General features: G+C 39.0%; 1 protein-coding gene across 11 annotated transcripts; it reads right to left on the reverse strand.

Moving 5' to 3' along the window:
• Positions 1 to 282: 282 nt before the first annotated feature.
• LOC100115702 (zinc finger RNA-binding protein) lies at positions 283 to 10887 on the reverse strand. 11 transcript variants are annotated; one of them, XM_031923367.2, is made up of 13 exons: positions 10709 to 10887; positions 9811 to 9965; positions 9360 to 9695; positions 7425 to 8012; positions 6533 to 6825; positions 6225 to 6239; positions 5481 to 5898; positions 5145 to 5394; positions 4866 to 5053; positions 3461 to 3606; positions 1937 to 2032; positions 1733 to 1853; positions 283 to 1459 (listed from the first exon to the last, which is right to left on the reverse strand). In XM_031923367.2, the coding sequence occupies exons 1-13, from the start codon at positions 10756 to 10758 to the stop codon at positions 1176 to 1178; spliced, it is 2940 nt and encodes a 979-aa protein (XP_031779227.1). In that variant the 5' UTR covers positions 10759 to 10887; the 3' UTR covers positions 283 to 1175. The 11 variants fall into 11 exon arrangements, with proteins under 11 accessions (XP_031779227.1, XP_031779226.1, XP_031779225.1 ...); XM_031923366.2 differs by having other exon boundaries at positions 5145 to 5391; positions 9811 to 9974; positions 10709 to 10886; XM_031923365.2 differs by having other exon boundaries at positions 9811 to 9974; positions 10709 to 10886.
• Positions 10888 to 11874: the final 987 nt, after the last annotated feature.

Below are 11874 nucleotides of genomic sequence, written 5' to 3' on the forward strand. Positions count from 1 at the left end.
GTTACAAATCGAGTGAAAAAGTACTCTATACATTTAAACGAACCTTTGCAATATATCGTATTTATCAAAGCTGCACAATGCACCAGATTCAAATAAATTATGAGATTGACACAAATACTTTATAAAACAGTAACTGTATGTGTGTGTGTGTGGTCATAAATACAAAAGTATTTTACTCATTTCATTGAAGCTACATTTATCATCAAAACATGATTAAGTCTCATTAGTGTTAGGAATTGTGGGTCAAGTTAAGGTAAAACAACATTCAGAACTTCTTTCGTATATTTAAATTTATTTCATTTATGTGATTCAGTGACGTTTCTTAAATACAGCAATGCAGCCATACATTCGTCTTCGAAAAAATTCATTATTAATGCACAGATGAATCAGAGATATAACTCTACAAGGAGCAATTACTTCTTTTAGTTGGATATCAATTATATTCATGTCAAAGAAATATAAAGTTTTTCTGTGCTTTGAAAGCCTCGTTACATTTTTAAATTCCACGTCATTTCATGGAATTTGATTGGATAAATAAGCCCCTACGCGATTTATTTGTAAGAACGAGTCTCCCATTAAGTTTTTTGTTATTTTTCAATTCTCTCATTTGAAATAAGACTACACACACAACGAACACATGAAGTTCCGATACAAACTACATCTACTCTTAACTTTCAAAAGTTACAAATCTCCACACCTCTCATATCGACTTGGCTTTCTCTCGCATTACATTTGTGACTAATTTCAGTTTTGTTTCAAAAATGTATAGATAAATAAGTAGTCCAAACTAATCACAATGCCTACAGTCATTTCCTCCAATAAAGATCATATTCTTTTTAAAATGTATCACTGATCCAATTGCCTGTTCAAAAAAAGAACAACTTTATGAGAGCAGAAGTTTAATTGCATTTAACACCGCTAAAACCGAGAAATACATTTTTTCCAATAAAAAGCATTTTAATACGAAAAGAAGGCTTTCACAGCTTCATAATTGCTTTTTATGTCATAGCTCAGCTCTTCGCATTCGTTCTCTACATTTTGAAGAATAACAAGCAATCTTCACAGCGACAATAATACTCCGGGGAAACCGTATCATCGGTGTACATCTTAGTTTTGTTTCTTCATTTTTATAAGTTACGACTTAAGTATTAAATTGAATGTTTTGGTGAAATCGCCTACTTAGAGTCCGTCTCCATTTTAATTTCCTCCGTCTTTTTGTCCTTTTTTGACGCCTCGCTATCAGTACCCTCGCCATTGCTATTGTCGCGCCTTCGCTTACGCGTAAATGGACCTTTGTGTTTTGGTGGAGGCAACTGCTCCATACCTAGAACTTTATGAATCTGCCGGAAGGCTACCAATCGCAGAGCATGCTGTGCCGAAGCTGTGATGTCCTCACGCTGTTGGGCGGTCATGCTTCCTATTGCATCTACTGGATCCTTTTCGCATGGATCCGATAAACCTGTAAATTCAAGAAGAGAATGGATTTAATATTGTAAAATAAGCATGCAATATGATGAATAAATTCAATAATTGAACAATACAAATCAGATTGCCAAAATAATCTATGAACTGGCACAGAAGTGTCAATCGTTAATCGAGAATCCAAAAAACTTGTTTTCAAGATCGCAGAGTGAGTACTGTGCCGTTCTCAGTCTCGTCATCGATATCATCATTTTGAAAATTCACCCCGCTTGTCGCAAATACAACAATTTCCAATAATAACATTACACACCTGGACTTCCTGGAAGTAGAATGCCTCCAGCAACGCATTCCAGAAGACGTCTCAACGCTGCACCTGGACTAAGTGGTACACCAGCAGTGCTAAGAACTTTTTCAGTCAACAACTCCAAAGCCTATATAGCAGACAAAAATATTATAATAATTCTGTTTTCACGAGTAGATTTATGGGTCAAATTTTAAATATAAAAATACACACCCATGGATTAAGTGGGCCCCAGGTTGGTACGCGATTGCATAAATCGCGCATTATTCGAATAACCATTACACAGCTCTGTAGCGACGTTGCTCTAGCCTATTAATAATTGTTATTTTCAGATTAGAAAAACAGTCATTGAAAATGACCAATGTAAGAGTCCTAATCTAGTGAAAACTTTATTCTGTGCGAATTTTAGCACTATCATCCAGCCTCATGCCTACGCGCATTAACCGTTTTTCCATATTACTAGGATAATATTTAGCCCGTATCAATATTACCGGGTGTTTATCATGTGTTCGTGTCAGCGAGTTTACATACAAAACAAAATGACCAAAGAGTCAGCCAGAAAAATATTATAACGAATCGTTACTGCACGGAAATAGAAAATAAATAATACAATATTATATTCATTGATAAGTTTCGAAAAAACACCCGGTACACGTATCGACACCACTGTGTGCTTGTGCTTGTCTGTCTTTATTGTAATATTTCTACATGAGTGCACTTTTACGGCGCGTAAATAGACGATCATTGATGTTTTACGCTGCGAGTGTCGCTAAATGTTATTTTTACAGATTTAACAAATTATATGAACAAAATGAAGCAAGTGCACTAACTGGAATTAATTTATCAAACATATTCCATAATGTTTTTTTCTAAGACAGACCTAGAACAGACTCAGTCTAGGCTACACGGTGCATTAATGATCCAGAATAATTAATCGATCCCACAAGCTGTATGAAATTATTAACGACGACGTAAATAAAATGAAATCCGAACTATGCACACAACGTAATTTTGCTGTTAATATAATTTTAATTATCAAGCAATAACAAAACAAACTCATAATATTTCGTATTATTCTGGATAACGCAGTATATTAAAAAAAAGGAAGTTTAAAAATGAGCTCAGGTGAGTATAGTCTTGAGTCGATTGCTGGTGAGCGACAAGAGACTATATTCGCTTGAAAGCCCTTGCTTCTGTATAGCCCGTTTGATCGCCCTCTTGGCACTCGCTTATCAAAGGCATCCGTACTAGTCAACCATTCTTTAAATTGCTTTTCTTTTGGATAATGCGACTTGTTTCAGCATCTGTACACAAACATCTTTCGAACTCAATCTAAGAATGCCAAAGTATAATCGAGGCGTCGAGTAGGTTCAAACAAGACGACACGTATGGAATTTCATATATCATTATTAAACGCTATTCGATTATAAATTACATAATTATCCATGCTGCGGAAAGTATGTTAAGATTAGAAAACAAAAGCTGTGGATCACAAGGCTGGAAGTTTTTGTTATTTTGCTATGATTTCTTTATATCTTAACTTTCCCTTAATTTCTTTGCACTTCTTTAGTTCATGTGCGTTTTTGCGGATAGAGAGAGAGAGGACAACTTGCACTCGTTTAAAATCGCGTTTGCGAGAGTAAGTTTTTTATGAATACTTTACGTATGTTAAAAATTCGATCTGTTCATTTTTCTAAGAAAAAACTGTCTGTTTGAATGGTTGAGTTGAATTCAAACCTGAAACCACTTGGCATGCCTGAGTGCAGCTAAAGCCTCCAAACACTTAGCCTTGGGAAGTACGTCTGGTGGATCTGGTTTCGTCGCGGCCGGCGTCGCGGGCGTCGTTTGTGGTTGAGCAGCTCCCTGCTGCTGTCCAGCATTATCTGAGATTCCAACAAAGAAAGCACAACACGCTTAGACAATACTTAGAGTGTTTGATCATGCCCAGCTTGGAAAAGTATCCCTCTATTCTTATTAATTTGTATTACATTTTTTCTGTTGATTTCTTTCTCTCTACGAATTCTTTCTTTTTTTCGCTGTATTTATTTTCTCTTTTCTCAATTCACTCGACCAAAACAAAATTAATAAATAAAAAATTAAGCAGTGACAGTTGAAGAATGTGCATCGATGCAGAAACGTTTTTTTCGAATTTGTTCATTTCCGCATAACTGAAACCGAGCTATACGGAAGTGAGGCTTGAATACTAGAACATTGATAGTGCTACTACATCATAAATTTGCAATTCGGATCATTGCAAATAAAAAGTTACCACTATCATTGCTTATTGCGCACGGATTTAGGTTTGAAAAAAACGTTGAGCGTCGCTACTAAACTACACTCAAGACATAGAGGGTGGATTATTCATTTGCATGATCAAAAAGTCCATAGTTTTCAGATTGCCTCAGCGTTGTTTTCCGGATATCGTAAGCATGTCCCATTAGTACTGCGATATCACAGGAAAAACTCTTCTTTGAAGGAGACTCTAGCTAGCCGCTGTAAATGTAGTGCATCGGAGACTAGATCGCTTTTAATAACGACTTTGCTCAATTTCCTCAAGGAAAGATGTCATTTTATATTTCTTTCGAATTTCTAAAGTTGAATAAAAATATTTATTACTTAAGATGAATGACGAACGAAAGAAACTAATTATGTATCAAGTTTACGCTCTCTCTTTCCCGTTAAGAATGTTTGTTTTATTTGCGGGTTTAATATAGTTTATATGCGGAAAACTTCATTCAACGCTACTGCATTTGTAAGATTGTAAAACTCAAAAGCATCTATCTTCGAGTGATACACTGCAAACAAATGCCGTTGCGTTAAGAATTAATTTTAGATTATAGAGCGTAATGTATGTACACACACACTGGCGACCTCTCGCCACCAAGTCCTTGGAACTGTAAAAAAACTAGCGCTTACCTGGATCTTAGAAAGAAACGTTACTAAAATACCTTTTCCAGGCCATGAAAAGAACAAACTAAATTCAAATTTAACTAACAGATGCGACGTACATCAACCGATAATGTGTAATGTATAAGAAAAGTAAAAGGAAATGAAAAACCCAGATTTTCTCGCCTAATAAGCATTGTACATGTTTTGATTATCCTTTTCTTGGCCGGTATCACAAAAGAAGCGATTGAATTACCTGCAGGAGCAGCTGCTTTTGTAGCTTCGCGCATGATAGGACTGGTCAGGGTCACACTGACTGTTACTGTACCACCAGATACCGTAAGTGCCGCTGATTCTGCATGTTTTCCTACATTGTAAGTCTCATCGGGTGCTACAGTTTTTAATTGCACTGGTAAGATTTCAGCAACCTTATTTAATAACGTCCTGAAATTTTGTTTATATTAATTTAAAGTCTGGCTTTCTTATTTCTGTGCACAAGACCAGTAATGAAATTAAATTTAAGTCTTTAACTCACCTAGTTGGTTTTTCAGCGCATAATACTACAAGACAAACGTGATTATCTCCTGACAGAAGGAGCCCCTTTGCGAGATTTCCCACTCGCATAACTCCTCGAAGAATTCTAGAGTCTTCCTTTTCTTTCTGGAAAGAGAACAAATTTCCATCACTTCCGTCTTCTTTTTGTGGAGCCTTCTTAGCCTCATCCTTTTTCGCTGCATCATTGGAATTGGCGTTTGCTGCATTTGCTGGAGGTGCTACCGGGGCTGCTTGAATTTACAAAAGAAAGATTTTTTAAATTGTTTAGAAGTAACTAGATAGGAAAACGCAGGTCGCGTATTATCATATATCTTACCAGAGTCAGCAAGCGCATCTGAAACGAACTTGAGAGCCTTTTCTGTATGAGACACAATCTTTTGCACTGCCTGCAGTTCCTCCTCTTTAGGATAGATAGTCGAATGATGAGCTATAACGTGCTTGTCATCAGAGGTATCAGGCCTGCGTTGCGGACCAGGGAACATCATCATGGGTGGTGGTCCAGGGAATGGTCTGGGCATTGGTGGGGCACCAGGTCCACGACCGTACCGGCGGTACCACTCATAGTACTCGCAATCTTCTTCGTAGCGCCTACGTTCTTCCCAGTACATCATCTCTTCATCCATCATGGGACCCATAGGACCCATAGGACCAATTTGCGACATCTCGTCGCGACGGCGCATGTATTCATCGCGCATTTGCTGTTGACGAAGCTTTTCTTCCAACATTTTCCGTTGCTGAAACAACCAGATATATAACAAAAGTTAGGACGTGATAAGATTTGCAGACTCAACTACGGACCTGAAGTGTAGCAATGTGCGTGTCTAATAGCGAATTTTGTATAGTATCTTAAATATATAAAACTACCTTAGATATTATAAAAGTACTTTGTACATTCAAGATGATGCGCTAATTTCTTTGTCTATAGGGTTAGAATGAATTTCAATACAAACAGTGCAGAAAAATGCAATCTGTGTTCACTAGTGCTAAATTAAACTATTACTCTCTCGATGACGGGTAGTAAGAAAAGTAGAAAAACACATTTGCTCAGTTGACGTCTTACCTTCTTATTTTTTCCCTGTTGAAAATTAAAACAAATTAAAAAAAAATTCAAAATATTGGTAACTAGTTTGAAGGGTAATATTATCTACTTTAATTTTTTTTCTTTGTATTTTTTAAAAGAGTTGTAGAAACAATATTGAAATGATCTGAAAATTGAAACTAATGAAAAATATTTTATCTTTTTGAAGTATTATAGCGCATTTATAAAAAATTTGAATAAAACATTGATGCACGTAGAAAGCATTGAACATTGAATGCGATTAAGCCAACAGCAAACAACAAAAGTGTTTAATCAGAGTGTACACATACCTTAAGACTTGGCTTCATGTCGACTACTAGATCGGGATTGACCTTCTTCTTGTATGCAAAACGATGCCGCCTGCCCTTCATATGCATGTCTTTGGCATTGGGGTCGTTGAAGCGACACTCACAGAGTTTGCAATTGAAACTGATGATCTTGCCATCTTCGGACTTGTTTTCTTCAATGTATTCCTGCCCAACTGGCTGGATGTCTTTTTCATCAGTTGTTTGCTCCTCATTACCTTCCTCATTCTCTTCGATTTTAACGTCATGACTCTGATTTACGGTACCCAGATTTCCAGCTGAAATTCGTCATTTGAATTATGTAATAATTTATATAAATTATGATGAATAGATTCAACAATTTCATCATAAATCAGATTGCCAAAATAATCTACGAACTAGCACAGGAGTGTCACTTGTTAATCAAGAATCCAAAAAACTTGTTTCCAAGATCATAGAGTGAGTACTGTGCCGTTCTCAGTCTCGTCATCGATATCATCATTTTGAAAATTCGCCCCCTCTTTACTATCATAATACAATTTTGAATAATGAAATTTATCGTTTCAACATTAGATCGTAAATAGTAGAAATCGCATAAGAAATGGTTTTATAAATAATGATAGAAGAAAAATGAACAAAACAATTGATCGAAAAAAGTTGCTTGTAACTATGATAAAATCAATGATAAAATCAATGAGAAAAATAAACACGCGCAGTCTGGCATATTATCATAGCGTTATTATTTAATCTTATCTTTTGCAGGCAGTTTACAAACGATAAGAAAGCGATTATAGTCACTGAAAGAGTATATAATTTCCGTTACCCGGAAAATTTGCACGTTATTTTGACGACGTTATATTATAAATACTAATGGCAAGCGTAAGGTGGAAGCACTTACAGGCTACAAAGTTGATTTTTGGAGTAGCGGTGATGACGCCCTTCTTTGCTCCACCAGCTTTGTTTCCAGCACTAGGCTTGGGGTTGAGGACGGTTGGATCAGCGCTAGGTATCGGCTTGCCAAGTTTGGTGTGAAGCTTAACGACCTTTTGATGCTTGGCGCCTCGGATGTGAGCCGCGTACGCGTCGTTGCCCGTACAGGTGACATCGCAGAGCTCGCATCTCAGAGAGTTTCCAGCGCCTCGTGCGGGTGGCTGCTGGGGCACTTTCAGAGACGCCTCCTTCTTCTTGTGCTTTTGGCCCTCGAGATGCTCGCGGTAGGTCTGGGGCCCGGCGCAGCTGATCTTGCAGACGTCGCAGTAGTGCAGCTGTTGAGGCTTGGGTGGCTGCTTGGGTCTCATCGCCTTCATACCGCCGCCTCCACCGCCACCGCCGCCGCCGCCAGAGCCGAAGCCCTTGCGCCCGTATCCCTGCCAACCTCCGGTCTTCGGGTTAGTCGAATTGCTGTTCGAGCTCTGCTGAGCTACGTACATTGTCGCGGCGCTGTACAGCGCTGCGTCGTAGCCGGAATACGCTGTACCCGCCGTTTCTAAAGAAAATGAAATTGAAGCCTCAAGTTGCGTGCGTTCCGAGCAGCCAACTGCTTTCTCATTACATTTTACAATTTCAACATTTTATATTTAATCTCGAAATGTTAGATCGGCAGTTTTATACTCGAACCTTTTGGCATGATTTTTTCTAGAAACGGCGTTTTGTAACTCCTCTTTTGAAATCTTTTATAGCACAGTGTGGCTAAAATCCGCTGTTAAGTCACGCCTATCTGTGACTAAAGTAGTCGTTTTTTGCACCGTGTTTATCAAACTCGCTACGCTCGTGCGCTAACCTCACGGTGCAAATAAGGACTACTTTAGTCACGAATAGGCGAGACTTGAGGACTTTAGCAGTCTGCGCTATAAAATTTTATACGATACTCTTGAATTAAATGGTTCAGTTTTACACGGCGCAGTTAGCACCCGAGCGTAGCGAGGGCGCTAACTGCGCCGTGTAAAAAAGAACCATTTAAGTCACACGTATCGTAATGTACTATTTTTGCTTTAGCTTTAATTTGCTAACCAACAGGTATGAGAGAATCAATTTCATATTTTTTAGCACGGTTTTACATTTTTTTTTTCACTTCTAGCAAAAAAAAATATTTTGTTCTGTAAATGTGTCGTTTAGAAATCTAATTATAATTCTTTGGAACAGACATTCAATTACTATTCATAAGTTATTGTTAAAATTCTTTCAGTATCATTGTACATGTATATGTGTGTGTGTGTGTGCGCGCGCGTGTGTGTATGAATAAAATCGCAAGAACAAAATCTTTTTTCAACATTTAATAATAGACAATGATAGCTTTTACAACTTAATTTAAAATGTTTGTAGGGGTATCATTCAATTGAAAGTAAAGATAAGGAATTTCAAAACGATTATCAGGTTTCAGATGTGAATAGCAGAAGCTTGATAAACAATTGTAAATAAGTTACAGGGGAAGATAGATGAGGAAGCTTAGACACACTCAAAAAATGGACTTTTGACCATCAGTTTAAGCATAGGACAAAGGTATTATTAAAGATTGCTTTAGTAGAAAATAATTCTACAATGCTTAACCTGATGGCTGTTTTACGAATTAACTTTGTTTATATTTTCACGTGTAAAATTACTTTTTGATTAAAAAGATAATACAATTCTAAAGTGTGACTCCCAGAGTATGCAAAAATAATTGTTCAATTTGTCTTATAAACCCGTAATTATTAGAGTATTCTCTCATACAACTTACGTATCATGTAAAATTTCAACTAAAAAGTAACTGTCACACTCAGAATAGTAGACAAATATCAATAGTACAATAAGAACTATCTTTGCATGTCTGGACATCTAATATCCAAATACTTACTGTTCGTTGCTGCGGCTGGGGCTGCAGCAGGTGCTGCAGGAGCAGAGTATCCAGATGAATAAGTTGTATTTTGAGCAGGATTTGTCTGAGGGTAAGCAGTGCTAGTTGCTTGATAAGTCTTTGCTTGTCCAGTAGTTGTAGCTTGACGAGGGGCTCCTGCGTACGCACTGGTTGTACTGTAAGCAGGCTTTGCAGCCTGGTAGTGTGTCTCAGTAGTAGTGTAAGTTGCTGCAGCAGCAGGCTGCTGATAGTAAGTCTTTGTCGCGTCGTATGTTGCAGCAGGTGCTGCACGACCGTAACCGTAGTCGTAAGTCTGTGGCACAGTTCCTGGATTAGCTATTTGTAACAAAAATTTTCAACTGTCAAATGAAACTGGTGCGGCAAAGAAGGCCAGTCAAACATGAGTACCATGTATGACATAAGCAGATTTGAAAAATGATGTAACTCTCACCCGCGTAAGTGGTGCCAGTGGCAGCTGCAGCTGCTGCTGCCTGGTAGGTTTCGTAGCCAGTGGCCGCAGCAGCAGCAGGTCTCTGAGTGTATGTTGCAGCAGTTGCCGCTGGAGTTACAGCATAACCAGCTTGTCCTGTTTGATATGCTGCAGCACTGGTGGCCCTAGGCGGTAGAGAAATGTTTCCATCATAAGTACCGCCATTGGTAGGCATGAAAGTATTATTTGCATATGAGCTACTCTAGTCATCTTCATTGATAGAAAAGTTGATCAGAGCGACCCTTGCCATGATCCGCGACTCTACAGTATCATGAATTCTTGATTGCAACTTCAAGCGCAAAAGTCCACGAAAGTCTGCATTGAGTGAATATTTCATAAGTAAAAGCCAAGAAGAAAAGCAATGACGCTCATTGAAATGAAAAGTATCGGCGATAATGCCGCTGGGCGCAGCGAATGCCCCTTAAGCGAACTCGCATAGGAAAATCCGGAGCGAGCGAAGCCGCTCGATATTCGGGAGCCTCGCCGCGTGCCGCGGCGGCGACGGCGGCCAAGCGGCCTTGTACGCGACATGTGAAAAATGGAAGATTCCGCGCGCTGCTTCGAGTGATCCCAGGCGAATAAGTTTTGGAATCTGGGCCAGATGGACAGGAGAAAATGCGCCATCAAGCGAAATAGAAAAATCGGACGAATCGAAGAGACGACATAGCCGAGGGAATGCGCAATTAATCGACGGCGAAATCGAAGCAGTAACGCGGCTCTCTAGAGAAATGGCGGCCGACAAGCCGGCAGTCGCCGCACCGCGCGTCGATGCCTTGTTATTCACGGGCTGGCTTTGCCCGAGTCGATTTTTACGCGACAACGCGGCCAAAGATTAAGTGTAATTGGAATTATACGATACCCATATTGAGTGCCACCGTGAGTGAAGCCGAAGTAATTATTCTGGGCCATGATCGCACTCTCTGGCCGTAGCTCTCTGCTGCTAGTGTCGAGGATCCCGGAAAGGAGAGAGAACGAGCTGCAAGCGCGTTACGCGCACGCGAAACCGGAGGAGGAAGTCGTCCGCCGCGAAGCGAAGCGAGATATAGTTAGTTCGCCAAAGGTGGTGTCGCTGTCGCCGCTGGGGCGTGCCACGTACTTGCGCGTACTATGCGAGTGCGATATATACCTATGGCGATATATGCTGTGCCAATGGATAGTATAGCTGTATTATATGCTATAGCTACAGCATAGAAACCGGTAAATTGTTCGTAATGCAAGGACACATAGAGAGCTGAGAAAATATTTCGTGCCACGAGAGAGAGAGAGAGAGAGAGAGAGAGAGAGAGAGAGCGCGATAGACGCAAGCTGCGTCGATCATTGGTTGAACTGAAACATATGGTGAATGTTTGGGTACTCTGATTGGCTGGCCCCTTGGAGCGGATGCCCGCGTGCGCCATCTATTTTTACAAACATCGCGGACAACTTTCCAATTTTTTTTCAATTTTTAGTTATTCAAGGAAATCGCGGACAATGCCGGCGTGGTGGTATACGAGTTCGGATTTTATTTCAAACTTATTTTTGAAGTCGACGAATGTTTGAACTATGTTTTTTACAACTTTAATTGTCATACACTGGTGTATTATGCTGAGTATATTGAGAAATGAAAATGCTATTTCACATTTGCTTTTAAAAGAACTAAAAGTATTAAATCAAATTTTCGACCAACTGTTCGTGAGCATTCGTTTTATAACAATCGATGAGTAAAGTTAAAGAAATGACTGCTGCACAATCAAGAAAAATAATTTAAAAAAAAGACTGATAGAGAAAACAAAAGTGTATGTACATACAACCTGTAAATTCTATTATATCTATACCACAGTAATTTATACTCGAGTTTTTTAAATTGAATTCTATCGGTGCACATAAATACTTCTCTATTTAACAATGTGATCAAACTGACATTACCGATAAAGTAAGCGACTAAACAGTAAACACATTTAAGTTTGGCACTATATACTCTGCGCATTTTCGACTCTTTACAAACAGGTTCAAACCTGAAACTGTGGACGGACACACCAGTTCTCT

Source organism: Nasonia vitripennis, chromosome 2 (assembly GCF_009193385.2).
Source record: "Nasonia vitripennis strain AsymCx chromosome 2, Nvit_psr_1.1, whole genome shotgun sequence".
NCBI lineage: Eukaryota > Metazoa > Arthropoda > Insecta > Hymenoptera > Pteromalidae > Nasonia > Nasonia vitripennis.